Source organism: Haemaphysalis longicornis, unplaced genomic scaffold (assembly GCF_048455015.1).
Source record: "Haemaphysalis longicornis isolate Haplotype H1 unplaced genomic scaffold, Haemaphysalis longicornis Haplotype H1 scaffold_1, whole genome shotgun sequence".
Lineage (NCBI taxonomy): Eukaryota > Metazoa > Arthropoda > Arachnida > Ixodida > Ixodidae > Haemaphysalis > Haemaphysalis longicornis.
In genome coordinates this window covers 114,087,694-114,113,537 of record NW_027526203.1, presented here as the reverse complement: position 1 = coordinate 114,113,537, position 25,844 = coordinate 114,087,694, and the positions used below count along the sequence as shown (strand labels likewise).

Here is a 25,844-nt window from a genome sequence, read left to right as displayed (position 1 = left end):
TTAACGTGATGGATTCTTTGGTTGGCCAATCCCACACTGCGAGTGTGAACTACTCTGGAGGTACGCGACACTTTTCTAGAATACCCCCAGTAACTCTCAGGTGGTCTCTTCTGGGCCTCACTTTCGTGACCGCGCCTATTCCCATTGATAGAAGGCTATCGATGAATGCAAATTCAAATTTTGGCGTTCTCCGAGCGCTTCTCGACCAGTCGTGACATCCAAAGGAGGAAGTATTTTATGAGGTTCGCTTTCGAGTTTCATTTTTCCGCTGCCTGGGGGATTTTTTAAATGTTCTGCCCCGCACGGGAAAACCGCTCACGTGGGTTCAGTTATAGCATCACGCCGCTCGCCGGTTGTTCGCGTGAACGGCGAATTTCGACGGATTCCGATGTAACTGTGCTTGAATCTGTGCAGGATGGTAGCAGCCCAGACACGGAAGACGACTTCGATTCGTCAGACTTTCCTACCGTCAGCGAAAGTGAGTCAAGTCGCCCCGGGCCATCACCCGGTGTGCGCCCTTGAGTTTCGCTTTCTTCTCCGGTCTCGCTTTCTTCCCAGCCTTCATTACAGGCGTTCTCTCTCTCTCTCTCTCTCTCTCTCTCTCTCTCTCTCTCTCTCCCTCTCTCTCTCTCTCTCTCTCTCTCTCTCTCTCTCTCTCTCTCTCTCTCTCTCTCTCTCTCTGTCCGGTTGCTTTATCGCTGACCCGCGTTGTTGCAAACAGATCCCGTCCTCTTCCAAAGGCCACAGTTCTTATCTGCAGGGTGTAGATTTCGTTCGGGCGAGTCCATTTCGCGCCAGCTGCACATAGAGTCGGGTTTTCTCCACAAAGACGGCCCGGAGTTGACCTTGGCGTAGCGCTCCGGAGCAGCGCGCGGCTATCCGTATTTATATTTATATTTTTGTATGTAAACAACTTTTGTACTTACAGCGCTTATATTTGCAGCTTTATTCTATAAGCGTTTTATATTGAAACTGTATATTTCAAATTGTTTTTGTGTCTACCGTGTGCAAAGTAGCATTGAGGTTTTCATCAATTTTTTTGTTACTTTTTGTTTTAACAATTTTTTGGTAATATTCCTTATGTATCTGTTGTTTTAAATTATTACTTTTGGAAAGCCCAATCCTTCCTCTTTCATTTCGTAACTTACACTTTAGCATCCATCATTTTCTGTGACAAGAAAAAAAAAATATTTCCTGGACCACCCCAAAATAGCCAGTAGGCACTAGTGTTTCATAATTGCGTGTATGTTATAACTTTCGCGCTTACAGAGCTCGTTTTTGCAGTATGATTTTATAATGCTCTTATTTTCAAATTGACTCATTAGAATTTTTTTTGTGTGTATCCTCTGCAAAGTGCCATTGATGTTTTCATCATTTTTCTTTTTGTTACTTTTTTGGTTTTGTTAATTATTTTAAAAAATTGTTATAAATATATTGTTTGAACTTATTACGGTTAGAAAGCCCTATTCTTTCTCTATCATTTAGTGTCTTGCACTTCAGCATCACTCCTTGTCTGTGGCAAGAAAAAAATATTTCCTCGAACGCCCAAAAACAGGCGATTTTTCCACGGTCACGAAAGTATTAAAGGGACACTAAAGTGATTTGTAAAGATTGTGGCATTACCAGCGCAAGTTGTAGTCCGGAGTCTACAGGCCGTGTTTCGGCCACTCTGAGTGCGTTTACGGTAATTTATTTAGTAGAAAAACCGATTCCAAAGTGCTGTCCTCCTCTCTGGATCCTCGCGCATTTTTTGTGGCGTTTTCGTGCGACGTCAGGAGGAGATGACTTGGCCTGACTGCGCTACTGCAGGGCTGACCGACTCTCCGACAGAGTCAGTCGGCCCAGCGTTTATGGTACAGCGTGTAGTCCGTCGGCCGCCGACGGGTCGTCGCAATTTGTTCGCTCAGTTGAAACTAAGCCACGACATGTTTCTGAATGGAAGAATGTGCGTTTTAGTTTGTTAGCATGTACACTGTATCAAGTTCCAAGTCCAGGTCGCTCCACACAAGTGCTGCACAAGCGCACATGCGTCGCTTCGCTGATTGGGATGATAGTAGGAAAATCTAAGGCCACTTGAAGGGGAGAGAAGTTAGTGAAGTCAATATAGGTACTAAGGAAATAAAATCAACTGAAAATTTTACCGTACAGTGTAAAACTAGGGAGCAGGAAGCACTTTTTTGCGCTGCGTGAACAAGCACAGCGGTCAGCAGCACGACTACGCATCTTCGAACGCTTTTTCGTCTAAGAAATGCAATTGCTAGACGTGAAATATGGTGGGAATTTGGGGGAAGCTTACTGCACAAGCGCTATACAACAAATAGTCACCTAAGCTGCTTAAAACGCCAAAACTAAATAAAAGTGTAAACTGGTTATACATTTCATACCTTATTTATATTTCCGCCGTCGACAGTGTTGGCCCGAACACAAGGAAAGGTTCTCTTTATGGGCGATTTCAACTGTGTCTGCAGTGAGCAGGATCATTCTAGGCCAGCTGCGTGCTATGATGGCAGTGCTGCAACACTGGCCGATTTGGTGCACGAGCATGGTCTTGTTGATATCGGTCAGATTAAAGGAAGTGGAGTGCACTTTACGCATTTTCAGTGCAGTTCAAATGCCCGCCTTGACAGGATATATATGTCAGCAGAGGAAGTTTTGGCGTTTCGGACTGTAATGTACGTCCAATATTTTTTACTGACGACTGTATGGTCTCAATCTACTTCGGTAGGTCAAGACCACGTAACGAGCCGACTCAATAGGACCTGTGGAAACTTCATAGCACTCTACTGGCTCATGAAAGTTTTTGCAAAAGGGTATCTGAGTTCTTACACCATACCAGAAATGAGATCTCTTTAAACAGGAAATTAGGAATGATAAATAGAGGTGTCAGCTCGGCGTTCGATTTTAAAACGCTTTCATGTACGTGAACTTTCCCGTACATTGGTGGCACTTCACGAACTGGAAGCAGTCAATGCGGGATCAACTTCGGAAGAAATTGGGATTGTTAAAGGACGATTGCAAAAGTATGTAACTGAAAAGTTTCATGGTGCCTTAATTCGGCCCAGAACTGAAAGTTGGTTTGAAAGTTATCCTTCTCGCCGATGTCTTAGTGATGAGCGCCAATTCTCACTTGCAAAGGAGATAATTGAAATTTAATATAAAGTGTTAGGTATACTGAAGCAAATGAAATTGTCAGTGCTTTCCACACACAAATTACAGCACGTTATTTGGGGGGTCCAGTATTAATACTCGGCATTTAAAGTTCCATTATCTCATTGGCTTACTTCCCAGGCTTACAGACGACGAGTGCATGATGGTGTCAGGACCTTTTACACTGGAGGAAGTTAAGAATATCATCTCTGCGCTTAAGACTACCAAGGCCCGGGGCCAGATGGCCTTTGTAGGTAGTTCTATCACAAGTTTTCTGGTATCCTTGCTCCAGTTCTCTTGGACGTATTTACGGCTGCCTGTGATCATATCTTGCCGCCAACCTTTTATTCAGGACACACGGTGCTAATCCCCAAAACAGCGTATGCAGAGAAAGTAAGGTATGTAGAGGGTTACCGACCGATCTCCCTCTGCAACCTTGACTACAAAATATTTGCAAAAATTTCATCTAGGCGCCTTCAATTTGTAACCATTGGTTTAGTGGGGCCCACCAAACGTGCGGTATTCGGGGCAGGAGTATTCACAGAAATATTCATATTGCTCGTTCTGTCTTGGAGTGGGTGTCCAATTCGGTAGATCAGGTGACCTTAAGACAAATTGACTTTGCAAAAGCGTTCGATCGGGTTTATCACGATTTCTTATTCGCACTTGTGGCAGCAGTCAATTTATGTGATGTGTTAAATAAGGGCATCAGGCTGTGCTATAATCGGTGCTCTACACAGCTTATCGTCAATCGTATTCTGTCTAAGCCGATTGCGATCAAGTCGTCTGTAAGACAAGGCTGCCCCCTGTCACCGTTGCTGTTCGCATTGTACCTCGAGCCTAGTGAAACTTTTTGCTTACAATCGTGCCAAGTTAAGGTGCTTGCTTATGCAGGTGATATAGCGTATTTTCGCGCTGACAAAAGGAGTGTCCAGGAATCCATTACAGTGACTAAGCAGTTCTGCGGTGTGTCTGGAGCGAATGTTAGTATACAAAAACTCAGGGATTTTGGATCAGACAATGGGGAACGAAACCATCTAGACTCGCAGGTATTATTTCTGATAGCGCCACACTTCAGTACCTCGCTGTGCCGTTACATGAAATACAGAACACAGGGCCTCATTGGTCATCAGCGCTCACGCAAGTTTAGCGCGTATAGCAGGCATGGATTGGGCGAGACCTCTCTGTGTTTGCACGTGCAAGCGTGTGTAATGTCTTCCTTGCCACAAAGCACCTGTAAGTGCTTCAAGTGCTTCACTGTACACGAGCAAAAGTTCAGGCCCTACATACAGTTTTTGCAACATTTATCTGGGGTTCTCAATGGGCACCTATGCCAAGGGACAAAAAGAGACACAAGGACCAACTTGTGTGTCGTTTACTTCTACAAATTGGTTGATCACCCACTTTTACTAACTGTCCTTTAGCAGCGCATAAGTTTCCAGTTGCCCTTTTTGCTTATATGTACGGGCGAAGTTAATACGAAGCCTCCATGGAGATTTCGCAAGGAGGTCGTGGAGTCTTTTAACTTTCTTTCCACGTGGTTTCCTTGGAATACCTGTTCAGCATGTCAAGGAAAACTATGACAAGCACTCCTATTGAAGGTCTATTCCCGGTGCCTATTTATCGCCAGTCTTACTTAGGCCACCAGAAAAGCAATGTTTTAAAACGCGTAATGAGTATGTGTATTCCGCCATATGCAAAAACGTTTTTCTTCAAGCTTCATTCTTTCACACTCCCAGTTAAAACATGGCTGCGCGAAAAGGGAATGTCTATTCCATGGTCGGACAATTGTCGCCTATGTAATCAACCAGAGACAATTTATCATTTTGTGTTGTGCCAAAATGCTGTATTCTTCTGGAACGTATTGCAGCGGACACTAAAAAATGACATTGACATCACCCCGTACACCATTCGCATCCTGCCATTTGAAGATGTTAATCGGGTGCCATATGACGTTTTTGTTGTCCTAAGATTGTGTAGCTTGTGGAAGTGCCGCATGACTGATCGGCATGCGGAACCTTCTAGGCCGACCATGTGCATTTTTCTGGAACAGACGGCGTTGGTGTTGAGCGTTTATGCTTCGTAGAGTGGTCTACCGGAGTGCCTGCCTCTTTTGGATGCTTGCGTTTGCTTGCCTGAGTTTTGAAATGGTGCTGATCTTTGTTCGACTGATGTCCTTGCCCTTTGCTGTTTGTTAGTGTTTCTATTGTGTGTTAAGTGTCTTGTCTTCTAAAGTTTTCTAAAAGTTCCATGCATTAAAGAAAAAAAAGGTTGGCCCGTGGGCAAGTGGTCTCGAGCGCTAGTGCGGTATTTTGCAAGTCGCAAGTTCGAATCCCGGAGGGGTTTTTTTTTTGTAAGCTCATTTTTTTTTTCATTTTCGACAAATGTTTTGTATACTGAGTTCACCATTTTTAGGCCGTAACGTTCACTGCTCCACGAGCGAATTCGCAGAACGCGCGCAGACTAACATTGACACGCTAGACAGTTCTCGTTGCCGTGCTCTTGCCATAAGCACCGACTGGTTGCGGGCAGTGGGCACAGGCCAGAATCAGCAGACCCGTTGCCTGGTGCGAACACGCTTTTTACGATACCGGCATGAGTGAGGCAAGCTCCAAATATGCGGGAAAAGCGTATGGCATTTGAGCGTCTGCGGGGACGCGTAGGGCATTCATGCACTGCGTAGGCATCGGCTAGTGATTGCTACGATTCTAAGCCGTCCTGGGTGGCTTATCTTAGGCATTTTACAGCCGACAACATGACAGAAGCGCGGTATGACGATTACTGAGATATCGAGAATGCCCATGCAACGATAACGCTAGATGTCAAGCATGTTGTTTTACAGAACCGAAACCAAAACTTGTTTGGATGTTAATCGATGACATCGTCCAATCACGGTTGGACCTCCTTACGTCGTCACATCGTTTAGTTGGTGCGGCCGCCGCAGACCACGCGACGTAGTTTTTTTTTGTTTCGAGCATTATAAAATAATTACCGACTTTTCAACAGGATAAATGATGAAAAGCGTGTTAACTTGAGCCAGTCTACGCAGTGCAAGCAAAAACGGGAGCTTGACAAATTCACTTCAGTGTAAGGGGCTTCGCTCCTAGAATCTCGCACACCTCCGTCTAACGATAAGGATGGTTGAACGTGAAGCTTTATTGTGATGGATTCTTTGGTTGGCCAATCCCACACTGGGAGTGTGTACTACTCTGGAGGTACGCTCCACTTTTCTAGAATAGCCCCAACAACTCTCAGGCGTGCACTCCGTGCCCAACGTTTACGTCTGAAGTGTACGGCGCTAATGGGTACCTGCTGCTTGGCGATCGCTTCGACCATGTCGAAGCCATCGGATAGACGCCGGATATGTAACGGCACAGACCCAAGTTTGATTGCAGCGTAGGGACGTGGTTTTTTCTTTCGCTTTACCCCCGATCATTCATGATGAGCGTGAGAGAAAGTTGGCTTTCCTGCCGGGCGTACTAGCGTACAACGGTATCAGTGAGGACAATAATGCTTCGCTTAAATAAACAACATACAAGATAGGGGAGAGGCAGAAGACTAAACAATACTAAGGCAAGCCTTAGGTGCCTGTAACTGGGAAACCGTCTTCTGGGGGGGTTTTCTCTGCTCTGGGATACGCTCGCCAGCGTTGGCCATCCGGGCCCTCCGCACCAGGGCTGCGCCGGCAGGAGAGGTCGGAGCTGGTCAGCTGTGTCCCCCACTGCTCGTACGGTAGTTGGGAATTAGGAGTAAGGGACGCGCTTTGTTGACACCCCCATACCAGGTGGTATAGGGTGCAAGGGGGGGGGGGGCTTTTTTGCATGGGGCGCGGTACAGGGTTGGGTGCATTGCATGGAGTAGGGTATTGGGGTGGTAAGCGTTTGTTTGTAGTCACCGGAATATAGAAGCTTCGGTTCCGGATGCGCTTGGGTGTGTTTCTGGGTGATGTTCGCGCCCCTGCCGGTGGTGAGCGGGTATGTCGGCGCATTTTCGCAAGAGTATGGGCTTCAGGGTATCTTCAGCTGGTAGGTTTCTCTCTTGCTTTCGAAAACAGCCGGTGTGCTGGGCTTGGGCAGCGGCGCTTGCCTCGTTATTTGCTTTGGGGTATTTGTGGCCAGATTACCAGACAATATGCAGTTCTCGAAGTTTAACTTGTTTTAGAACAGCGAATGCTGGGGGAAATAGAAGAAAAGTGAGGGTGGGTCTACATTGGTTGCAGGTCAGCCACTCTCCGATAACGCAAGGTGGCTGGATACTGCGTAGCATTGGACAGCAGCCCTCCTGGGCGTTGTTGGCTTCGCATTCTGTCGCTACGAAGGATTGGGAATCCCTGGTTTTCACAAAAAATCCTCACTTGCTTTGTTCCTTCTTAAGCCATAATATAGAGCACGTATTCATTTAAATGCTGTACCCATCTCATAAGCTGCACGCATGTTCCACCAAAACACAGAAACATGCGCACGCAGCGCACAAAATGAAAGTAAAAGCAATGCAAGAAAATGAAAGCTTTTCTTTAACTTCAATCCAAACTGTTCACCTCATGCAGTTTTCATATCTTCCCAGAAACGTCTTTGTAGTCGTTGTTATTTGCAGTGAAATATTAAACATTCATGGTGTTTTGGTGTGGATAAGAGATAGGTGTTATCCACACATTCTACAGGAAGAAAGAGAGAGAGTGAACAAACTGTATTGGCAAAACATACGAGGAGTGGTGTCCTCATTTCAGGACACCATTAGTGGTGGACGCTAAGCCGGTCGTCCGCTCTGAAACTGGACAGCACGATCTCACACTGCTCATGAGAGGAACGATGAGTTCTGTATAACGTGGGTTTTCTCAACACTCTTATACCACATGATAGAGTGTGCCCGCTTCGCTCTAAGACTGACACTCTCAGACAACCAGTCAGCATGTCCGACTGTGTCGCATGTGCGGCTTATTTGTAGCTTGGCTGCTGTAACTTCCGTCTGAGTGCCATGTGAATGAAGTGCGTGTTGTCTTAAGCGTCGTTTTATTACGTGCAGTTTGTTGTCGGTACGTTACTGCCAGTCTTGGCGCGATTGTAGGCGAAGTGCTTGGGTCATGTAGGGATCCACGTCCTGATGCGAGACCCTTCGGTCATCTATACCGCTGTGTAGATAGGCATGGCTGTTGCTAAGAAAAAGGCGACTGGGTTGAAGTATGTTTCGTCACGTGGAGGAAAGATATACGCAAAGAAATCTGATGACTCTGCAAAGTTATCATCAGACATGAACTCGACCTTGACAAGATCCAGTAAAGGATCGCACGCTTGCACTATCGTGACGTTACCTACCCTTCGACACGTAATCCCGCCAGTAAAGGCAACCAGAAGCAGTCCTCTTATAAGGCAAGTAGATACGCTCCTCTTCTTTTCGAGCCTATCGCCTTTATCTTTCCTTATTCTGCAGCACAAACCGCGCACAACAACCGAGATCACACAAACTATCCTTCATACCGACTGTAGCGAACTAAATCGTCCTTATATCTTCGCGCCAGTGTTCCGGGTCCTCCGCTCCTTGTTCCTCCGCATTACATGCTTTATTCCCGCTTGCTTTCACCTCGTTTTAGGTGCGCCATGATGCGTTCGCAGGATGAAAACGTATTCGTGTCAGAATGGAAAAAATACATAAAAGTTGCATTAGACCTTGGTTTAATTCTATTCATTTCAATTTGCAGTCAGGTAAAAACAAGTACAACCACTTGGAGTGTTTTTTCAATGAAGTTAACGTGTTTTTTGATATAATGTTTTCTGTAACGTGGTTCACCTCGGAAAAAGATATATTTGTGATCCCTGGATATAAGCCACTTTTTGTGAATCGTATCGGAAAACGACGGGGTGGTGTATCTATGCTGGTTTCGAACAGATTGAGTTGTGAACTACTATCTCAGTTTCCATCAATCACCCCCAATTATGAAACCCTAGCGATCAAGACTGGCTCTTGCATTTTTTGCGTTTGTTATCGACCACCTGACTCATCTGCTCCAATTTTTTTCAATTTCTAAAATCCTTCTTAGACTTTGTCAATCGCCATAAGTACAAATTAATTATGGCTGGTGATTTTAATATTAATATGCTTGATGTAAACAACACCAAGTGTAAATTAGAAACTATACTGAATATGAATACCTGTCAAAATGTAACATCTCCTGCTAGAATAACTCCAAGCTCTGAAACACTACTTCATCTTTTCATCACTAACTTTGATACCGGTAGCTTAGTCGGTGGTGTTATTACGTACGCCATAAGTGACCATTTGCCAATTTTTGTATCTGTTGACCGGAACGTCAAGGCCACTAGACATACACAACGAGACTGATCTTATCGATTGATTAATGAAAGCACGTTGGATATATTCAGAGAACAGCTAAGTAATGTTACCTGGGGCAACGTTCTGGAAGATGACAGCCCCGAATCGGCCTATGACAACTTCATGACGGAATTAACCGACATTTATAATCGTTCGTTCCCTCATAAAACATTCAGACAGTAAAAAACGTGCGGAAGCAATGGGTAACTGGAGAAATGCTAAGGCTCATAAGAAAGAGGGACCAACAAACACCGAAGATTTATGCATACGAATGACCCTGATGCATTCAGGAGATTTAAAGTCTTTAGAAACCATGTTACAAAAGAACTACGCGCTTCTTAACGACAATATTACATCAATATATTTGACGCTGCAGTAAAAAGTTCAAAAGACACCTGGAAAATAATGAACTCTTTACTTGGACGCTCCACGCAGCCTGTCACTAAAATTATTAGGGGTAATTGCGAGCTAACTGAAACTGACCTTGCAAATGCCTTTAATAAGTATTTTTTGTCCTTAGCGCCAGTGTCTACAAATAAAAACTACGACTTTTCTTACATGAAACCACATCAACAAAGCACATTGTTTATAGAGCCCGTATCCCCAGGTAAAGTCACATCGGCATTCATGTCACTCAAAAATAGTAAAGCTGAAGACAATCTCGGCTTTAAGTTCAACCGATTAAGCATGCCATCGACATAATCTCACCAATCCTAGTGCACATATTGAACATCTGTTTATCGGAGGGAATATTTCCTCGTAATATGCAATGCGGTAAAGTGACCGTAGTTTTTAAAAAAGGCGACAGTAATGACTTTGTTAACTACCGTCCAATATCTATCCTTCCAATTTTTTCAAAAGGACTCGAAAAAGTAATTCTTACATCACTATTGTCTTTTTGGACCTGCATAACATTTTAAGCTCGGCTCAATTCGGTTTCCGCTAGAATAAATCAACTGGACTAGCATTGCTGGCCGAAAAAGAGTATATTTCACAAAATTTTGAAAAGCGGAACGTGGTTCTTGGTATTTTTCAGATTTTACAAAAGCCTTCGACCGTGTTGATCATAAAATTCTTCTGCTTAAACTCGAATACAATGGTTTCCGGGGTAAAATACACTGTCTGATTGCTTCCTATCTCCAATACCGTTCTCAGTTTGTCAACATTAACTTCATTAACATCATTAACAACATTAACATCAACATTTGTCAACGAGGGAGGAGGCAGTCGTCGATAGAAAGCAGATGTATTTACACTATACACAGAGAACCGTCTATAAAGCGCCCATCTTGTAGCCACGCCTGGTCGTCTTCGTCTTCCTTGTCTAGCGTCTGCTGAGCTCGATGTCAGCTTCAGGTTCGTCTTCTACAAAAGTTTCAATATTAACCATCATTGTTCCATGATAATACCAGTAACCACTGGCGTCCCCCAAGGCAGTATACTTGGACCCTTTCTTTTTATTCTGTATATCAGCGAAATTGTAAACATTGATCAATCTGCAAAATACATTCTGTATGCCGATGACAATAGTTTGTTTTTTCACAGCCAAACAGGTATTGACCTTGCCAACCAGGAGAACAAAACGCTTAAACTTATTCACACCTGGGCGAGACAAAGAACTAAATTGTTCTTTGTAGATAATAGACGTAGATAATGTAGATAATGTAAATAGACGTAGATAAAACTAAGGCAATACTATGTCGACCACGTGATAAAATTCTCGATGTTCCAGCAATCATGATCGGCAATACACAACTTGAAATGGTACGCTGGTTTAAAACGCTGCGTGTCTATTTCTCGGAAAATTTATCATGGGATCGGCACGTTAATTACCTGGCCGGAAAACTATCACAAGTGATAGGTTGTATGCTTCGTCACTGTTTCCTATTTCCCATTTCCGTAAATCGAACTTTGTACAACTGTTTATTTTCCTTATCTATATTATGGAGCACTGGTGTGGGCGACTACCACGGCAGAAAATATCAACAAGTTATTTCGACTACAGAAGCCAGCCGTTCGTACAGTTATTAAGGTTTGCTACCTATCCCACACTATCCAGTTCTTTCAGCAATTGAAGATAGTTAGTGTGAAATCTTTATATTCTTTCCGATTGTGTCGATGCTAAAAAACTGAACTTAACAAAAGAGAACACACTTTGGCTGAATTAGCTAACCTAAGAATAAATGATCCAAGTTACTGCACTCGCCATCCTGAACCCGACAAAGTTGATACATGCCGAACAGATTATGGCACACAGATGATGAAACATCGTCTACCGTCCATTCTCAATACGTTATCACATGAAAGCAACTCAAATATCGCTGCCATCTCATTCAAACGCTTGAGGGAAAATTTCGTGTAGTTTCTTTGCAGTTGCGCAAAAACGTACTTTTAGATGCGAAGGCATCTCATTCACCCGCCTTGTACCTGCATCCGGCGTCGGCGGCGTCGTCGTTGGCGTCCGCCCCTCCCCCATTCTCCTCGCCGCGCGAGCTGCGCTCTCCGCCGCTCACCCCCTCTCCTCTCCGATAGCGAACGCTCTCTCGCGAGGGGCATTGGATTGGCTTGGATTGGCTTGGCTTGGCTTGGCTTGGCTTGGATTGGATTGGATAGGATTTGGATTGGATTGGATTAAAATGGATTGTGTTGGATTGTGTTGCGTCATAGCCGCGGCAGGCGCACTGGTGCCGGCGCGTCCCCTCACCGTTATGCGCGCTATAAAACGCGGTGCCTGCACCGCTCCGCTCCATCGTTCCAGCGCCGTTCCTCCGCTGTCCAACGCTGCAACGTGAACCCCCTATGCGTCGCATCTACACAGGGGTTCCCGCGAGGGGAGAGGGGAGTTTTTTTTTACTTGTTTCTAATTGCGACGTATGACTCAATGAATTTGCGTTGTGCCAAGTCCTTTGCCCTATGCGTACCGTAATTACCCGATTCTAACGCGCCCCCGATTCTAACTCGCACCCGATTTTCCAGGCAAGAAAAACGAAAAAAAATTTCCCCGCATTTCCCCGAGGGGAAGAATGTGAAAGTGCGAATGCACGAGTTGAATTTGCGCGGTTCGGTAATGTTCGCGAAAGAGAGATCACACACACACACACAACTACAAAGAAAGATGCATTTATTCACAGACACCTATTTGTGTTGTCGTTGTACTTGATTGCAAGAGCGGATCTCAGCTTTGAAATTTCGTGTCAGTACTCCTTTAAGCGGGTGCATTAGCCCTTCTCACGCCCGATTCCTGGCCAATCCCCCACGTGGGTATGTGCCATGCACAGACACCTATTTGTGTTGTCGTTGTACTTGATTGCTAGAGCGGATCTCAGCTTTGAAATTTGTGTCAGTACTCCTTTAAGCGGGTGCATTAGCCCTTCTCACGCCCGATTCCTGGCCAATCCCCCACGTGGGTATGTGCCATATCAGCGGCCAGGCAGCGCGCGCCCATCTCCCCCCGTTGCCCAGAAAGACGAGGAGATTCCTGGCCAATCCCCCACGTGGGTATGTGCCATCTCCCTCCGTTGCCAAGGAAGACGAGGAGCGCGCGCACCCGCAGCTGTTGCTATGTGGACGGACGGCGGTCAACGGAATTCAGGGTCGCTTATAAAGTGCATTTGCACTTAAAAACTTGCACCTCCGTTTGTAACGCGCAAGGAACTTTATGAGCAAGAAAAACGAATGTGAGAGAAACAGGCGTTTTATTCCCCGAAGTAATCTCACTCATCTCACTCCTCGTCGCTCTCCGAGAGCTCCTTGTCGCCTTCCGCTGACCGCAACATCTCGTCTTTGGTGCCGTCAAGCGCGTTCGCGATGCCACACTTCTGAACGAACGTTCAACCATGTTCGATGGGATCGTGGCCCACGCCTTGCATGCCCATCCCGCGAGCTTCTTCAGAGGCATACGCTTCAGCCAACCACTCGTTGTGAACGCGTGGGAGCCGCTCGTAAGCCGTGGAAGCGGCGCACCTTCGTTGCCGCTGCTGCCATTGCTGTTATCAAAAACGCAAGTGGAATAATTTGACGATTTGTGTGAACGCCGAAAGAAAGGCCTAAGCACCTAGATCCGAAAAATTGTTGCTAAAAGCTTTGGCGCCAGCTTGAGATGGCGATGGGTGGAAGGAAATTTCAGCTGTTTCGGCAGTTCCGGTTTCGTATCCGATTCTAACGAGCATGCGATTTTTCGGCCTAGTTTTGCGGAAAAAAGGTGCGCGTTAGAATCGGGTAAGTACGGTACTTTTTCTTGCGTCTGAGCTGTTCTCTCTCTTTCTGTCTTTCTTTTTTAGTTGTTGTCTCTTTTTTGTTCGTTCCTCTTCCTTTCTTTCTTTTTCTCTTTCTTTTTTTCACTTTTTTTCGCCTGGTATGCTTCCTTTATTTTGGTTTTTGTGTTGTTATTCATGGCAATTTGCTGAGTCACATATTATGTGTATTGCTGATAACGTACAGATCAACTTGTGCGTTTTTCCCTGTATGTTTCACCTTATTTTGCAATCGAACTGTATAGATTTTTCCTTCTGTTTCGGAATCCGAATCTGTATTCTTTGATGCGCTGTACCACAGACGTGCTTAATTATGTACCCTGCGTAACATTTGCACTGTTTGCAAAGCAGAAGGTACGGTCTAAGTCAAGCAACGTTATCGCTTTTTGCCCGTACCTCCCAACATCGTGTCATGTTAAAATAAAATTGAATTGAATTGAATTGAATTGAAGTGCGGTCACAGTGGCATTGCGGTCAGCTGTCCCAGTACCCAGTATGCCTCAGCATCAAAGCATCCATCAGACAACTATTGGTACTTTTTAAGTATAGGCAAGTAGTGCTCCTTTAAGATGGTGAGATAATACAACATTGTTATTTAGTTTCCTCGACTGCAACACTCTCCCCACACTTAAGAGGTCTGTAAAGGCTAGAGAATTTCCAGTTTCCTTTGTGTAATGGGCTGTATTTCAATTCAGATCGCACATGCTTCTGCTAAGAGATGCTAGTATGTTTGTTGATGGTCCTGGCTCTACTGAACTTTGATGCGTGTGCTGCGCACGATGCAGCAGATGTCCACGAGTCATCAGCGTAAAATGTAGTGTAAGCGTATTTGTGCTTCCGATGTAAAAATGCAGCATACAATCAGTTCTCGGGGCCAGATTCCCTTGTGAATTTGTTTGAATTGTGTGTCATAGAAAGTAATACACGTGCCCCAAGGTGATACAACATCAGCAATACAGGTGTAGACACTATCACGAAACGATAACCCTATATCTTGAGCAAGGATTTTCACCCGCAAACAGAAAGGGGAGGGTATCGATGGGCGCGCTGACCAGAGATGAAGAGATGAGGTGTCATTTATAAGATATCAAAGGCAATTCCCAATACCTGTCCTCCGAATGGCATAACAAAGTGCTCCGTAAATGTGTTGGTGTTCAAGGCTCCGCTTTTCAGTTTCATGTTATGGACTTTGAATGGGGCTCGCACTGAAAGCCCCATACTGCAAGACAGAGCCGTAAGTGCAGCACCGTGTTTAACATTTTAATTCAGTTTTTCACGCCGGCCCATTAAGAACACTCCGGTAGGTCAAACGTGAAATCCGAAGTAGAAACTGATTCCTCGTTTTGTGTATGACGTAAATGTAAGCTTTTTATCGAGTACTATCACTAAAAACCTGTGCTTCCTGTTCACAGGAATTGACGCACCGCTAAGCTTAATATCGATGTCAGGCCGGATCCCGCCTCCTGGAGAACACCCAGATGTACTTTTTTCTGTGTTCAGTTTAAACCCCTTGATATATCTGCCCAGCGATCAAGTTGGTTTACACCAAATTGTTGATTCTTGGAAGAACGTTTTTGTATCTGCTTCGAAAAGAGTATCTTACCTGTACACAGGTCCGTATTCTTTGGCCCACTTGATGGCCGTGTTGCAGAAGAAGTCTCGCTGATATATCTGCTGGTGACCCAGGAGCGAGGCGCCTGGCGGCGTGGGGGGAAGCCGTGTTCCTGGAGGCGGCGCTCCCCACAACCATCCGCGCGCGAAGATCCATGCTATTAGGAAGGCGGCCCCACTCGCTAGTGCAATACAGATGGAGTACATGTCGATGTAATTTTCTTGCCTGCTGAAAATTTGATAGGTAATGCTTCACTGAAACAAATCCAGTGCATAAAGCACAAAAACACTTTTTCTATCACGTCAATAAACTCGATCAAGGTGGTTATTTTTGCTGTTAACATGCACAAATCCGCGGAAGAAGTGCCAGTGTCCGTGTTATGTATACATTTCTCCAAGGCCCCGTCGGGACTCATTTAAAGCGTAGAAGATTGGTTAATCTATCAGTAATACGGAACGGAATAAATAGGAACCCGTAAAGTAGCGTCCGTCGTACTTACAAGTACAATGTATGTTTAGACAATTTTCAAATGGCATTGTATAGATGTATTTTACAAAACACGTTTATGAGGGGACCAAAGAAGCAAATTATACATTTGGTGCGCGTTTTGAGCGATGTTCGGTCAATAGCCATTACTAAACAACCCCTAAACCAATATGAAGACGTTATACGCTTCCGTCAGTGCGCATGCGTCAATCCCATATCGAGATAACACCTGGACGGCCTCGAACATTATTCTAGCGAACACACACCTGCGTGCCCTTTTCGCTGCCAAGTCGTAGGCATCATATGTGCAACACACCAACCCAGAACCAAATCTCTCGATTGCGGAGGACAGCTGATAGGGCGCGTTCAGCCATGCGACTCCCACGTTCAAATCGCCCACCACCACACAAGCTGTCATCGGAAGCTGCATCGGGCCTTGCTGTGCGTGGATGCCCCCTCCCTCCACCCCAATCAATGCACACATAAACCGCCAACGGGGATGGGTGCATAACTGGGCATGAAGTGCACCGAAGCAGAGAGAGCAAAGACTTCATATGCGGCCAGATTAAGATCTGTTATTATTCCGCGAGAAGTATGACCAGCTAGCCAACGAGGGCCGCCAACGCGGCAATGTCGGCGGTTATGGCTTTCAAGATGAAGAAGAATTATGTGCTCTGCCGGCGTTCGAACGGGGAAAGTGGCTTTCAACAGGTAGGGACCCGCAGCTAGTGAACGAGATGGAATTTGAGGAGGCAGCGGCCGCGGCTACATACTCTGCGGTGGCGGCGGCGGTGGCGGCGGCTTCGGTTGTTTTTACACCCATCCGTACTGCTGTTGATTCTCCACAATCGTCTGATAAGACGCTACGGCCGCTGTCAGCCGACTGCGGAACTTGTGAAACAGGCATCGGTGTTGGCGAGGGGAATAACCGTTGTGAGAACCCTGTTTGAAAGAGGGGTCGGTGGTAACGAGGAGCTGCCCCGGAGCGTAGCTGAGTAAATCGGCTTCATCGGAATAAAAACTGGGCAGGTGAGACATACTGCTTCGCTGTAAAATGGGGCAGGTACAGGTCTGATTAGTAGCCAACCTAGCGCAAGGAGGGGCGTAGCTACGCTACGTCGGAATGTGGGCGGTAACCAAAATATCCATATGACGTGGTTGTGGGGCGGGTGGCGGGGGGGGGGGGGGAGTTATATGTATCTGCCTCTTATACATGATTCCAAACGTCACGAAAGAGTATTGGAGAACAATAAAAATATTGGTCCAATTCAATATAGTCCTCAGTGAATAATGCATTGTTTTCGGATACAGAAGCACGTAACGCCGATGAAAGCACCAAATATTTTTAATAAAATGAAGTTGTGTGTTATATTTCCGACCCTTTGAGGTATATCTTTGCGGATTGCGAATGTTTACATATGTATTACAATTGCAAAGCACTTTCCTAAACCTCTTCACATCTGAGCGAGACGTCTCCTGGACGCAGACGTATGTGCAGAGATAAACAATGTAAACTTATCAGAATTGAGTTCATGTGGGGTCCCGGAAGCATTTGCTGTAATCCATTCCGGAACATAAAGCACCTGGACGCATTTATTTTACAACTCACGAAGAAAACATTGAACGTTCCACAACTTCCGGTCTTAACAGTGCACATTCCCCGGCAGTGCGCAATGCCGAGAAAGCAGAAATGTGGAAGCCAAGATGCTCAGAATATCAAATTACGATGTCACGTATTGACCCAGTGTGGGTGTCTGTAACCGACATGGCATTGCTAGTCACGTATTACATTCGAGTTAGGCTGACAAAGATGTCATATCAACACCACCGAAAAGACTTCGAAATGCTCACAACTGAAAGTATGCTAAGTTTGGACAATGTTTAGAGTTGGTAGGCGATTGATTACCTCTCATTGCTTAAACGCCAACAAGGCTGCATAACGTCTGAGCAAATTTCCCCACTGTAAGTGCAGGTTGTGCCTCTGGTACATCCAGTCAAGCTCAAAATGTGAAGAAAATGCTTGAAGTTGGTCATCGGCTACTTATCAGCATTTCAATTCTAGAAAAGTATTCAAAATGCAAATGGTGAAGGCCACTGCATGCAGAAAAAGGTGTCACTTCACGGAGATACTTCAAAGTGCAACATAGCCGACGTAGCATGTTCCGGGACAAAAAAAGCGCTATAAAGTTTGAAGGTAACACGTGTTCCCAATTCTGTGAAAAAAGGAGGCGCAGAATTAAGTTGCTATCACGACCGCACGGCTCGCACGTAATGAAGTTATACAGGCGTATACCCAAGTACACTTACTTAGACTTCAAACGGGACCATACACAGACTAAAACTACGAAGACACATTCAGTGGGGAGCCCGAAGTAAACAAATTGCTTGAAGAAAAAGCACAACATAGTCAAGCACCCCCGCTCACAAACGTCTGGAAGGGTTTCGGAGGCATGGGTGTAATACAGGAGAAAGGCGCATGCGCGCATTTAGGTAAAAGCGAACGAATGACATACACTAGAATTTACGGTATACAGGAATCAACGAACAAAAAAATCACACAGACGCAACTTATTGATGTCCCTGCAGCATCCACATGGAAATTTCGTCAATTGCCACAGACTTTTCGCTGTTCAAACATCCGGCTCGTTTTTAAATATAGACAACTCCAACCCTTTGGTCGCCTTGGGTGCCCAAAGAGCTTGGGGGCCTAAATACAGATTGCGGACCGAGACATGTAATTGCATTTCGCATTGGTATTTGTCCGTCACAGTGGTCGTCACAATATTCTCACAATCGCAGTAGTGGAGATATTATGGGACGTTCACATAACCCAGCATCTGCATATCACGTGCTTTGACTATATTACCCGCCACAGTGGCTCAGTGACTATGGCGTTGGGCTGGTGAGCACAAGGACGCAAGTTCGATTCCTGGTCGCGGCGGCCGCTTTTCCGATGCAGGCGAAAAGCAAAAACGCCCGCGTGTACGAGATGTCAGCGCATGTTAAAGATTCCCAGGTGGTCAAAATTATTCCGGAGCCCCCCACTACGGCACCCCTTATCACGTGTGTAGCATCGGCGCGTGAAACCCTAAAATCAATACTTTGAGTAAATTTGTTAGAGTACGCCACAAAGCAGATTTTATAAGCGCCATTATTGCGTGATGATAAACCGAAGGAACAATAAATGTCTACCTGGTGGTGGGCCTCTTTTCCCTGACAGTGTCGTTTTCCGCAATCGTTACTCTATAAGGGGTATGACAGGGTCAAGGAAGAGACCGATATGCAGCTTTATTTCATAAATGTCTACTGCCATTCTACATATCAAGTTTCGCCGAAAAGTTTGCTTTACGATTATGTCACACTTCATTCGCGATGATGTAACAGTAGAGGTTGCATCATTGCACGAAGGTGCATTCTTATCTCCGGAGTAGCTGCGTTTTTCTCGTCCATACGTTTTACTTGCGTGAGCTGAGGGGCACTCTAGATACGAACAGATTACTTTCACAGTGCATTTTTACTCGTATCACATGCAGTGGAACGTACCGTAATAGATTTCCTTCAACAAGAAACGTACCAGAATGTGGGTCTCGATTTTTTAAGAGTTACTGAGGCAACAGGTATTTCCTACAATTGAATGTCGCTCCACTTGAACCCGATATGGGCTCTCTCCCGTTGTTTCGATCGGTGCACTACAACAGGCTTCAGCATTTATGAGCCCCTAGAAGCCGTATGCGACAACCGCTTTTTTACTATTGCCTCGCTGCTGATTGCTCGCAAGATCAAGGATCGGTTTTGGCGATCTATTTCCTGCGTGCACTAAACGCCTTTGCAAAACAACACAGATTACCTGCTACAAAAAGATGATTGCAAGGAATAAAACTGCAGGAAATCCGTTTAGCGGAAACGACGCCCAGTTCACGATGCGATTTGCTTGTTAGCTTTGGGTCATGGAAGTTATTGCACCTCACCTCAAAATGTCACACATGCTAAAACTACATTGTACGAATTTAAAGCGCAAAAGTTCAGGCAGGAGACGAACGGCACAAGGACAAGCGCTTGTCCTTGTCCCGTCCGTCCCCTGTCTGAATTTTTGCGCTTTAAATTCGTACAATGGACTACCAACTAGCTCGAACTCACACGTTGTTAAAACAACATGCTTGGCTTCGGTGGCTAAAAAAAGCTCTAGCAAGAATTATGCGAATGTATGCAGGTATACTGCCTATACATTTTCCACTCCCCTTAACTTATTTGTTACTGAACATATGGCGCGTCATTTCTTTCACCATATTCATTGCTGCTGCCTGGTGGTGACGGCAGTTACAAAGAAAGCTGCATTACTAGAACTCATCTCATAATCAACCATTCTTGCGTTTCTTTCCTACAATTTTCTGTGTGTAATTTCAGAAAGAAACTATAACGTTACCCGCCGCGGTGGCTCAGTGGCTTGGGCGTTTTGCTGCTGAGCCCGAGGATGCGGGTTTGATCCCCGCGACGGTGGCTGCGATTCTTACTGAAGCGAAAAGCGAAAACTCTCGTGTATTCGACATTTCAGAACACGTTAAAGATCCCCAGGTGGCCAAATTTTATATGGAGTTCTTCACTACGGCACGCCTCACAGCCGAGGTGTAGCTTCGGCGCGTTTTACATTACAATCGATCAACTCTGAAGTGCTTTCTGTTTTATTCGACTGTTCAATCAAATCTGATGAGCTTATGCTTAAAGGCTTTTTGAACAGCGCAGCCGTTTAGGCAGACACAAATTCATTCGTCGCAGGAAACAACACCGAAGCCTAGCTAGAAAAAATGTGGTTAAGGAGGTCCCGGGAATTGAACCCGGGACCTTTACGCATAGGAACCGGTAACCTAATTACAGGGCCAACCTATAGGCTTGAAAGATATGGGTCAGCAGCGGCGGGAAACATTAACATGTGCAGCCAATTGGAAAAAAAAAGCCAATTCTTTGGTCGGAATCGAAGCTGGGTATCGCGCGTTATAAACCGGCGCCTATCCAATTGACCTATCATCGCATTTCCGACACACATCATTTCCTTTGGTTTCGTACCGCGGGTGTTGGCTTGGGACTTGGCCGCGGGTTCTAGCACATGCTGACGCGGTCCACTTTGGGAGCGATGTGAAAGCCTGCGGACGAACCAATCAATCAATCAATCGATCAATAAATCAGTCAAAGAAGTTTATTTCTCGCCACATGTACAGCGAAACGATCCGGGCTTGCCAGTGATGGAGAACCTTCAGGGGCCAGTTCAGAAATAAATGTGAGGTGATGTCCCATGGAGCGGGAACTTGGCGCCTTACTAAACTTGAAAGCAGACTTAGGTTGGCTCAACGGGCCACGGAAAGAATAATGAATGGAGTAAGACTTAGAGACAGGAAACGAGCTTCCTGGATCAGGGAACAAACTAGAGCAGAAGATATCATCGTTCAAATAACGAAAAAGAAATGGAATGGGCTGGCCATCTAATTAGGCGAAATCACAATGGGCGGACTGCCAAGGGGACAGACTGGACCCCAAGAGACGGGCCTACAAAAAGAGAAAGGCCAATTACTCGATGTAGGAACTGAATAAGAAACTTCAGAGGCAAAGAGTGGACTCGAGCGGCGCGGGACAGGAGCGGTACGAGGTCAACGGGAGAGGCCTTCGTCCTGCACTGAACCTAGAGGGCTGTTTATGATGATGACCATAATGACGACGACGACGACGATGATGATCAATAGGCAACAGCCGGGTCTCTGACGACGGGAGAGGGGCCACAAATTCTACTGCTTCTCGAACTTTGCACCACTAGTGGAAGCTGCGCCAATTTTTTTATGTCTGCGAACAAAAACTACCAAGGCTGCACGTATCTTTTAAGCGCGAGGCGTTTATAGCACAAAGCGTTAGAAATCAAATGTCCCTGCGTGTTTGCTATACAAGAAGGTTGTATAAACGTTTTATACAACCTCCTTGGTGGTATTTGCATGTGCTCATCTCCAAAATTTCCGCCCGTTTGATACATTTTTGGATTTCAAGTTGAGGCGCCTCTTCACTTGGATATGCTCCTGAGTAGATCCGTTATTATAGGCATCATTAGGAATAACGAAACGGGGCTTAGACTTCACGTTTATACATCTCTTCAGTTAAATATACATTTTAGGACGCTTATTTATCAATGGGCTCTTTTGCAAAATCTGTAGAGTGAAACTAAAGTGTATGCGTGTATGCTTGTGTCCCTTTAGTGCTGACCACCGTTGATGGTCAAGAGAAGTAAAATTTGCGGATACTTTTCGTCCAAATTTTGCATAACCTCAATGCCATGTTTTACCAAGCTTCGCTAGTAAAGCATGGTAAAACATTAATGGTGAAACATACACCATCACAGGGTGAGCGGTTCAGGATTTTGTGAAAGCTGAAAGAGCTCAGTTGAATATATGATTTTTAAAACTCAGATGCAGAAGTGATTTTCCCTTTAAAAGGAAGCATTGCCGAACAGTATATGATCGTGGCATGCTCTGTACGAAAATTGGACCTCCCGGATGCATTTTGCCACGAGCGTTTTTAGAGATAACAAAATTTTTATTTATTTCTCGATAATTGATTCTTTTGTGGGACTGCAATATCTGCTAAAACCTATTTTAAAAGTTACCGTAAGATTTGATCTTGGTAGCCGCTTGAAATTTTAAGATTTTCGGTATCATACCCTTGCCTGCACAAACAGCTCTTGGAAATGATGTTACTGTGGTCGAACTTCTGCGTTTCAAATTGCACGCTAGAAATATTTTAATCTTTCCATATCTACGGCAACTAGTTCCTCGATACTAAAAGCCTATTTGGTTCTTATTTGTATTTTATGCGAGACGTACTTTCTTCAGCAACAGCAAGCAATAAAATGGAATTCGGGTCATGATTATTGGCATACGCCTTCCCTAATAAAAGCATGTGTGAACTACCGCAGTCCGTTGTATTTCTGCTGAAGCATCAATTCATGCATGACGACGGGCATTTTCCAATTCCATAGAGAAAAAAGCACAAATTATATTAATACAATAGAGGGATATTTCGGTATAACATGGAGCAGATGCTTAAAGCAAACTCTCTCACTTAGGAGTGCTGCTTAGAATAAATAAGCCATGTGATGCTTGCACGTATTTTCCGCACCCACTGAATGCTTTCACCGAGTGACGTCACTCGGAACCGTGTATGCATACCGCTTGTATTTTTTACGCATACGCCATTTCAGGGACTCTTTCAAATGAGTAACCAGGAACTTCCGCTCATGCTACCGTGAACGTACGGAATCGAAATGGAAGAAAATATTAGAGTTAAGGTCGGAAGTTTTGCGATTGGAGCATGGACCATTCAATTCAGTGCTTCTGAAATATAAACCTCACTTTGAGGTATAGCGTCTAAAACAGGCAGGACGCCAGCGTACACGTCATTGCCGCGGTGTACCGCTACCTTTTCTAGGACATCCACTTAAGGTTCCTCCAGGGCTACGTCCTTGGTAGGTCGTCAGCATACTGACTCTTCCCCTGTTAGCTATGTTCAGACTACCGACGAAAAAGCCATATCGTGATCTATGGACGTAAAACAAAAACGGCGTGTATCGCGGCTCGGTTGGCTGAGACGTGAAATGACGTCATTCTTTACAGATATTACGACACTTGCGGCAACAGTCTGAACCAGGCCTCAATTTCTGCTTACGTCGCAAGAAAATATTGGCTGTAATGTGATCTATGAAGCAAACAGCCGACTAGAAGTCTATTTTACAGACATTATTTTCAGATTAGCGGGCTTAAAGAGGTGAAGCTACGCTGGCTCACTGACGCGCGCCGTAGTGACGGCCTCGGGGTAAATTTTTAACCACTTGGGGTTCTTTGACGTGCGCTGAAATCTCTACATATGGAAGTCTTTGCTTTTCACCTCCATTTGAAAAGCATCCACCACGGCCGTGATTCAGCTTCTGTACTTGGGTTCAGCAGCAGAACTCCTAGCCACTGAGCCATCCGGGCGGGTACAAGTTCTTCACAGGCAAGATAATTTTTGTTAAACATAAAGCCGGAGGTGTCAAAACTCGCCTTTTTCGATAGCAAAGTAACGAGTTTTCGTGATAGTTTTTGTCGCGTAAAACAGCACACATCAAGCGCATTACTGGACAAAGAATTGCGGATGAGGGAGCTGCGCTTGGAAAGCATAATAACTTGCACGCATTTTTGAAAAAAGAGGAACCATTCACCCAAAGAGCGAACGAGTCACAATCTTTACTTTGATCAGACTAAATGCAGCTGGCCACAGACTACTTTGTGAATTGGTTTGGAGTGGGTTGATGAGTAATATTTCGGGTCAAATTGGCAACCTGGAGCGCAGTCACAGTTAGTCTAATCACATTTGGGTACTACAGCAAATGAGCCTAACTTAAGAAACATATGAAAGTAAAGGTATGGGAAGGATGCGGCCCGCAAAAGATGCACACACATCGAAAGAAAACACCACCAGCTTACAGGTAGGAATTTTAAGCCTCTAACGCAGAATAACTTCAATAAAGCTTGGTGTTGGGCTAGTTGGTATCTATACATAATGTAACAATAGCGCTGAACGTAACACGACGACGACAGGATCAAGAAAAAAGGACACAAGAAATGGTGGATGCGCTACTAAAAACTGTGAAAAGTTTTAATTAATAAGACAACATATAAATACTCCTGCCACCTGGTATCACCACCCAGTGCATGTTCGAATCATATCACCTCATACAACCATTCTTTGTCTTTAGATACTCAATCTCTCTTTCCAGCAAAGAGACTGACGGAGCACTGACGCACTCGCCTTCGAGGCCAGAAACCATCGAAAATGCTTCACATATTTCCCTTGTAACCCTGTCCCGTGATTTGAAGAGCACCTTCGTGTTTGTGAAATCTGGAGTACATTTGCACTTGTCGCAGTGCTGTGCCAGGTTGCCAGAAATGGCCGTCTGCTGACACAGCGCACCGTGCTCCTTCAAACTTTCGTTCACACAACACCCTGATTGTCCTATGTATGCCTTTTTGCAAGCAAGCGGGATCTTGGAAACTATGCAAACAGAGCACTTCACAAACTTCCGCCAGTGCGCAACACCACAACCACTATATCTACTAGTTCCGATTTTCTTGGTCTCCAGCGCTTTATTAACCCGATTGCACATGCTTCCAAGCTTATCTGGTATGGAACAAACCACCTGTACGTCATGTCTACCCCGTATTTTTTTAAGGGATGGGACAAACCATGAATATACGGTATCACTACCGCACGTCTACCTGGTTTGTCACCCGTCGATTCTTTTCCATAAACAACAGCGGACATAACCGTTCTTGCTACAGAACCAATTAAAGATACCGGATAGCCACTTTTTCTGAGCCTGGCTGCTCGGATGTCAAGGCTTCTCCCATGGCATGATAACACGATTTTTTTTATCGCTTGCGTTAGGCAACCTCTGGCTATTCCTCGCTTTACTAATTTACTATGCGCAGAATCAAAAGGAAGCAGCTGTTTTTCTCCCCTGGTATGGTAACACCAGCAAGTGTGCCCCTGTTGGAATTTAAGCCTTAAATCTAAGTACTGGAGACAGTTATCTGCGGGAAATTCAAACGTGAAATCGAACCCCTCATGCGCTGCTTTGAACTCGTCCAACACATTCTGGACAATGCTATCGTATCGCCTCCAGAAGCCAAGCACACAAGGAAATCGTCCACGTATCTGAAGCATCTGACTGCACCAACATTCATAAGGCTCCCCTACAACACACGGTCTCCTTGTGCCAAAGAGATGTCGCAAAGAACAGGAGCAATGCAGGACCCGAAGCTGATGCCATCTTTTTGCACAAACAAAGCACCATCAAACTCTATGTACAATGACCTTAGGTACAGGCCTAACAGGTCGAAGAAATCTCTGGTAGTGATAGCGCATTCATTCTGAAATCTAACGCATTCGTAGGCATCAATGCATTGTTCTACCGCTGCCATAGCGGCGGTGCACGGCACACTATAAAA

The 25,844-nt window shown here is 45.1% G+C and overlaps 1 protein-coding gene across 3 annotated transcripts in view; it reads right to left on the bottom strand.

The window, feature by feature from the left end:
- The window catches only part of LOC144179334 (cytochrome P450 2F3-like), a 123,692-nt gene extending 104,120 nt beyond the window's left edge, over positions 1-19,572 (bottom strand). For 2 of the 3 annotated variants that reach the window (XM_077707631.1, XM_077707649.1), the window contains exons 1-2: positions 19,369-19,572; positions 15,331-15,567 (exon numbers count right to left, since the gene is read on the bottom strand). In XM_077707631.1, the coding sequence (XP_077563757.1) occupies positions 15,331-15,545 (215 nt within the window). In that variant the 5' untranslated portion in view covers positions 15,546-15,567; positions 19,369-19,572. The remainder of the gene's footprint in view (positions 1-15,330; positions 15,568-19,368) is intronic. The other variant, XM_077707638.1, reaches the window with a different exon arrangement.
- Between the last annotated feature and the right edge of the window lie 6,272 nt (positions 19,573-25,844).